Source organism: Podarcis bocagei (assembly GCF_964188305.1).
Source record: "Podarcis bocagei genome assembly, chromosome: 14".
In the NCBI taxonomy this organism is placed as follows: domain Eukaryota; kingdom Metazoa; phylum Chordata; class Lepidosauria; order Squamata; family Lacertidae; genus Podarcis; species Podarcis bocagei.
Window position 1 is genome coordinate 39,802,577 of NC_138139.1, and position 7,350 is coordinate 39,809,926.

Sequence of the window (7,350 nt, forward strand, 5' to 3'; positions counted from 1 at the left end):
GTGGACTGTACTTGTAAGAACTTGTATAATGAATTATAGAGTTGCAGTGGAATATCAGAGCCTCTTTTCAGCAGTAAAGATTAGCTACTAGGAACATGGTCCACACACACACAGGATGTCTGGTTATAGCTGTGCAGTTTAAACTGTTCCTGAGCCAGATACCTGCTCAGTTTTATCTGAAATTACTATTACTGGTTTGTGGAGATCCTTTGCATGTATTTATGACTATTTCCCCAAAACTGCTACTTGAAGAAATCCCCAAACTTACTATTTTTAAACTTCAAATGGAGCTCAGAATCCAGTTAGGCAATCCTTTGCAGTTGAATTAGGAGGCACTGAGAGACAGCAATTTGCTGCTCCCCACCCCCACCCTCCACCCCAGGAGCACACAGCCTTCCCTCTGCTTGCAAACCTTGCAGGGACTTCAGGGGAAAGCAAAGGCTGTAGGCAGAGCAGTGTAGCTCCCCACCCCCCACCCCCCAAAAGCACCCCAGCAGCACACAATCTTCCCTCTGCTTCCAAACCTTGTCGGGACTTCAGGGGAAAGCAAAGGCTGTAGGCATAGCAGTGTGGCTCCTCCCCCCACCCCCCAAAAGCACCCCAGCAGCACACAATCTTCCCTCTGCTTCCAAACCTTGCAAACCTTGTCGGGACTTCAGGGGAAAGCAAAGGCTGTAGGCATAGCAGTGTGGCTCCTCCCCCCACCCCCCAAAAGCACCCCAGCAGCACACAATCTTCCCTCTGCTTCCAAACCTTGCAAACCTTGTCGGGACTTCAGGGGAAAGCAAAGGGTGTAGGCAGAGCAGTGTGGCTCCTCCCCCCACCCCCAAAAAGCACCCCAGCAGCACACAATCTTCCCTCTGCTTCCAAACCTTGCAAACCTTGTCGGGACTTCAGGGGAAAGCAAAGGGTGTAGGCAGAGCAGTGTGGCTCCTCCCCCCACCCCCAAAAAGCACCCCAGCAGCACACAATCTTCCCTCTGCTTCCAAACCTTGCAAACCTTGTCGGGACTTCAGGGGAAAGCAAAGGCTGTAGGCAGAGCCGTGTGGCTCCTCCCCCCACCCCCAAAGAGCAGCCCGGGAGCGCACAGCCTTCCCGCTGCTTGCAAACCTTGCAAACCTTATCGGGACTTCAGGGGAAAGCAGAGGCTGCCGGCACAGCACCGTGGCTCCTCCCCCCACCCCCAAAGAGCAGCCCAGGAGCACAAGACAACAGCGATTTGGCTCCAGGGAACACACATTCGCTCCATAAGACGCACAGACTTTTTCCCTTACTTTTTGGGAGGGAAAAAGTGCGTCCTATGGAGCGAAAAATACGGTACAAAGACCAGGAATGTCAGTCCCTGCCTTTAGGCTTACAATCTAAAAGATGCAAAACAAAAGGAAAAGAGATCAGGAGGGATTAGCAGGGAAGCAAACTCAGACACTGCTTCTTAGTTACAAAGGACGTAAAATAACCAGTCAGAATGAAAAAAGTTCAAGGACAGCAGGAGCTGGAGGTTTCTGGTCTCTCGATATAGCAGCTGCCTTTTATGCAGCTTGATGTAATAGCTTATACTTTGTTCCCCTACCCTAGAATATACATGCTCTAGGAGGTTGCTAGAGTAACATATTGGAGGCACTGCGACCATGGCATAAAAACAAGGAGGCACCCTCTCTTTTTGACCTGAGAACTTTTAAATCTCAAGACAACTTCCAAACCAGATGGGGCCACATTTAAATGATAGGGTTGTCTCCAAAGTTAATCCTACTCAGAAACAAGTGGGTACAACTAATGCTGGTGTTCAGCAGGTGTACTCTATATGAGACCTAGTCAGATTCAACCCTAAATGCCATAGGCTACACTTACTGCACAGCCATATAAAGGGAAGTTGTTCTTTATGTGCACTTTTCATTTCCAATAGATTAATGGACATGACGTACAAGGTGCTAAATTAGCACATTATTGTTTTTAAAGGAAAGTGATGTGGATTTCTTAGTGTTTGAGAACCTTCTGCTGCCACAATTATTTTCTGACTGTTTGCCATTGTTTCACACAGCTGGCCTCCCAGTCTCAACCCCAACAGTACATTTTGCAGCAATCTCTGTTCAGCAATTCAGTAACCAAGGCAAAGGACCCTCCACGGTATGAAGAAGCCATCAAACAGACCCGCAGCTTGCAGGCTTCTCAACGAGAGGTAAGATGCATGCAGGAATGCAACAACTTGACATGTTTCACCGTTCTACACAGAATAATCACATTCAACTTTCTGTACATATTTCCATAAGGAGCAGCCATGGGGAGACTAAGGGAGACACACACCCCTTTTAAAACTCTGTCACTATCAAAGTTTTGCCTTCCTTTTGGCTTTCTTCCCCTCTTTAGTAGGCTGAAAGTTTCAAAGCCCTCATATTCTCTGATCATCATTCTTCATTGGCTGGCTGCTAGCAGCCTAATCCAGCCAAGATCACATCATTAGCATGAACCTAGGACTGAATAATATATAAGTAAGCTGACAACTATCATGCTCTTCTGCACCATGGTAGCTGTAATGAGTGGAGAAGGCTTTCTCTGTATTCTGTACCCTGTGTGTTGATTTATGCCTATTAGAGCATTCTTCCCATGCCTGCAGTTGTGTAGTACACCTTTCTCTGGAAACAGTGATTATCTTAATTCTTAGCAGAATAGCGGCTAATGATCCTACAGCACATTCTTATATATGCATCCTCCCAACTAAATTCAGCAGTGTTTATTTCCAGATAAGTGTGTAGCACTACAACCTTAGTTGGATCAATCCTTTGGAAAAGTGTCCCAGATCTGCAAAATGTTTTCCTTTAGCTAGTAAAATTGTGTTAACTTAAATATGCATAAGCCTCTTCCTTCTTTGGGATCAAAAATGATATGAGATCTGTATTTGTTGAATTCTACTTTATTGATTTTTCTTTTCCCTACACTGAAACTTGGTTGAATAATTAATAAAATACATTTAAGAAAGAGCAAATGGGATCACAAAAGCATCCTTATTTAGGTAGAAACATGGGGTGTGCAGCATCCAGACCAGCACAATCCCCATGGTGATCCCTACATGGTGCAGAGCATGCATAACCATATTTTAGGGAAAGGTGTGTGACATAATGAATAAAGAACTCTCTGTGTTACAGATTTCCAGTGTTCACAGCCAGCAAATGGATGACCTCTTTGATATTCTCATTAAAAGCGGAGGTGAGTCAGATTGAAATGCATCATATGGTAGAGAGAGCTTCCTATTCTTATTTTTGATTTAACAAGAACAGCTGGCAGGGAGGGGTAGCACTGTGGGTTTGACGGCCCAGCACTGGCTTTGCTGCTACTTACAAGGATCGGGTAGGGCAACAGCGAGGTTTGCGGTGGTGTGGGAATGCTGGATTGGCTCCACTTGTGCTGATGCCCTGCCTGCTCCTACACGGTCCTAGTAAGTGTAGTGACACTGGTACCAAGAGGCAGCTTCCCTTCCATTTTGCTGCTCTTGCTGTTTAGTATAGAGCAGGGAAGGTGGCCCAGTGGCCCTCCAGATGTTCAGCTGTCCCAGATAGCATGGCCAGTGGTTAGGCAGGATGAGACGTAGTCTAACAACATGTTTTAGGACATATCATCCTTATCTCTGCTCAAGAGGGATTTTGCTGTGAGCATCCTTGAGAGTGACATTCATAAAAAGGGTGTCTATTATTGGATTTTATGTTTGTTATTCAGCATAAAAAGGCAGCTCATTCTAAAAGTAATGTATTTTTAATATTTTGTTGGAAGCTGCCCAGAGTGGGGAAACCCAGCCAGATGGGTGGGGTATAAATAATTTATTATTATTATTATTATTATTATTATTATTATTATTATTATTATTATTATTATTATTATTATATTATCCTTATTCTTAACTGTGCAATAACATTTATCTACATCAGGTTAATAGTGGCCAAATATTTAACAGTTAGTTCAGAAAGTTACTGACAGTTCATTAACGATCAGTGGTTTACAGCATGAGCTCAGTTAATCAATTTGGAATCCACTGTGTTGAGCAGAGATCTTCTCCCTTTAGTTATTGCAATAATCTGTGAAAGTCTTGTAAAGAGTCTTAATGAGGGCCTTCATTGAATCATTAAAATGAGAAGATAGCCGGCTCTCTAAAAAGGGGGTGGCTATTTGACTCCTTTGGGTAACGTAGGTTTTGCAGCACATGTCTTCAGTCATGTTGATAGTTGTACAAACATTAGCTTGATAACTTAATTATCTCACACGACTTAATTGTATAAATAATTCACCACTTTCAAATTAATTGTATCAAAAGCATAAATTTATTGCTACAGTGGTGCACCAAAGTAAGTAAGGTTTATTTTTCTTTATATGTAATAAATAAAATATCTTACTGATTTATCTCTCATTGCCTTTTATGCAGAGATTTCTCTGCCTACCAAGGAAGAACCTTCTCTGATTTCCAAAATGAGACCCGTTACTGCCAATATCACCACAATGCCAGTGAACACAGTAGTGTCTCGTCCGCCACCACAAGTCCAAATGGCCCCTCCTCTCTCCTTAGAACCAACAAGCAATTTCTCTGTAAGTCTGGAGAATCAGCTAGAAGCCCTCTTGGAAGGAACTCTGCCTTCAGGAAATGGAATGCCTCATCTGGCAAGCAGTAGTGAGGACAGAGAGTCTTTCTCTCTAATTGAGGACCTTCAAAATGACCTCCTTAACCACTCTGGCATATTAGATCACTCGCAGTCACCTATGGAAACAACAGATTCTCAATTCACCGCTTCTAATTCCTGTTTATCTCTTGATCTTCCGGACACAAATTTAGACAACATGGAGTGGCTAGACATTACCATGCCAAATGCTTCTTCAGGATTAACTCCTCTCAGCTCAACTGCCCCAAGTATGTTTTCAACAGATTTTCTTGACCCACAAGACCTACAGTTGCACTGGGATTAACTAAAAAGGCAAAGCCCACTTGACCACGGTTTTTAAAGATCCATTTACAGCATAGGTCCATTATTTCACTTTCCTTGTTTTCAGGGTAATCTTGAAAATTATCTTTAGGGTGTAAAAACAAAAAAATGTTCCACAGACAAAAAGCATGATTCCCCCCACCCCTGGCAATCAGTTATGGGGAGGGGAGGGGCAGGGGGAGAGTGAGATTGGATCTTAATTCATGTAGCTGGGATAAGTCATAATAAAACTGCACCTGACGTTTGCTATAGACAGCCTGAGCCAGGCTTAAGCTGCCTTGTCAAAGCTCTGGCTAAGTTAAAGAAAACTGATGGGATTTGGTGAAAGGATTGAAGTTGGCTATATTTGGACTGCTTCATGAGTTTAAAAAGTCTTGAGGTAATACTTTAGGGCTACCACATTTAGCCATTTTAATCGGCTAGACTGAAATGGTGACTTTGATTAGTTGGGCATCAAAACAAGTAACCCCCCACCCCCCGTTTGAAGTTCTTTTAGAAAAACTCTGCACATAGGAAGCACCATTTTAGGAATTCCCCTTCCCCAATTATGTGACAAACGAAATGCCTCCTCTAAGATGATGCCTGCGGCAACATGTGTGTGCATCATTAAAAACAAAGGAAATATATGCTTTGGTCTTGACAACTATTGGTTTTCTTATATGCAAATGTATGATTATTTATTAGGTTAATTAAGTAAGGCTGTAATCCTTCATGGGGAATCAGTCCCACTGAATTCAGTGAGACTTACTTCTGAATAAACATGGTTTGGATTGCGTTGTAAGTAATCAAGTAAAACTCAAGATTAATCAGCTAAGATTTCTTTGGCCAGAGCCTTATTTAATTTTCACCCAGAAGAAATATAGGAAGTGCAGAGGTACATACATTAAAAACACAGTGAGGTGTGTGTTTTGCCCTCTATATGTTGACAACAAATCGTTATTTGCATAATTACAACCAACTTTACTTCTCTTATTTTATACAGGCAGATTAAGATGCACAACAATTTTCTTTCATTTGTTAGGTGTTCATAAGCTATTTGGCAATTAAAATGCATGAATTTGGATCTGGGTGTGCCCTTGCATATGCAGAAGACATCTTCCATTTGTAAAAGGGGATATTTTACACTTTGTTCTAGAATGTTTCTAGAGAAAAATGAAACGAAATCCAAAGAAGTTGGATAAGAAGAGCTCTTGCAAGCTCTTTCTCAAGAACACTCTTACAAGCTGTTTCCCTTCCCCTCATAATTCTTTGAATCCAGCCCATATGCTGACTTAATGTTAACACATTCAAAATTCACAAAAATCAATGTTTCCAGATCCAAATTCAGAACTATCATTGTCTTTTATATTAGGTCCAAAATTTAAATTACAAGAACACCGTGGGTGAGAAACGTACCAACGTGTGTGTTTGCCTCCTTCTAAAATATCTGAATTTTCCACTTTTAAAAGATTTTAAGTGAACACATAACAGCGTGAATGACAGTCACACGGAGGAGTTACCCATCCCCTGCTGCCTGAGCCGTCTAACTGGAAATGCCAGGGGTTGAACTGGGCCCTTCTGCATGCAAAGCATGTGCTCTGCCACTCATCTGCAGCTGATCATTTGTTTGGCAGGAAGAATGAGGGATGTTACAGTATAGCTAGCCATCTACTGTTCTTGAACGTCTCTGGATTAGGGCCCTAGAATCAAAAAACTGTATCGTTGGAAGATACCTCAAGGGTCATCTAGTCCAACCCCCTGCACTGAAAGAATCCCAACATGCGGTCCCCCATCCAATTTGAAACCCTACTGGACCCTGCTTAGCTGTGCAAAGCGGCTGGCAGTTTTTATTGCTGCACCGCTTATATTCACAGTACATTTTCTAAGGCAACAGTGGAATAGCAGCATTTGGTAGAAATTAACTATTTGGATATTGAAATATATCATCAAAAAAGTTACAGTTCAAATGAAACTTATTCCAGAAAGCGCTGTCCTCTTTTAACCATGAATAAATATTGGAAAAACTACAACCATTCTACAAGGGTTGTGGATTTCTATGAAACTCAAATGAGAAAATAATCTTTATTGTATGGTAGCCTTTTTCAGAGCAAGGTTCCTTTTTCATAAAAATCACAGAATAATACTTAGACTTCTTTAGAAAATTATCAGAATTTTAGTGTTCATTACCCATAACATTTGATCCTGCATTTATGACCTTGTTTTGTTAAAAAACAAAACTTGTGAATCCCTTAGAATTGACAGACACAAGAATCACTAATAACGAGTACAGTCGAGTGAACTCATATCTGCATAGCTTGGTTTATTCAATGTGCAGTATTTTGAGCCAAGTTCACATTGAGATTGCATATTTGCAATTTATTTTTCTTGTAAAGCCACGACTGTGAAGATG

At 41.8% G+C, this 7,350-nt stretch overlaps 1 protein-coding gene across 6 annotated transcripts in view; it reads left to right on the top strand.

Moving 5' to 3' along the window:
- The window catches only part of MRTFB (myocardin related transcription factor B), a 120,164-nt gene extending 113,194 nt beyond the window's left edge, over window positions 1-6,970 (top strand). For all 6 annotated transcript variants that reach the window (XM_081170321.1, XM_081170320.1, XM_081170318.1 and 3 more), the window contains 3 exons: window positions 2,039-2,176; window positions 3,141-3,201; window positions 4,409-6,970. In XM_081170321.1, the coding sequence (XP_081026447.1) occupies window positions 2,039-2,176; window positions 3,141-3,201; window positions 4,409-4,944 (735 nt within the window). In that variant the 3' untranslated portion in view covers window positions 4,945-6,970. The remainder of the gene's footprint in view (window positions 1-2,038; window positions 2,177-3,140; window positions 3,202-4,408) is intronic.
- Window positions 6,971-7,350: the final 380 nt, after the last annotated feature.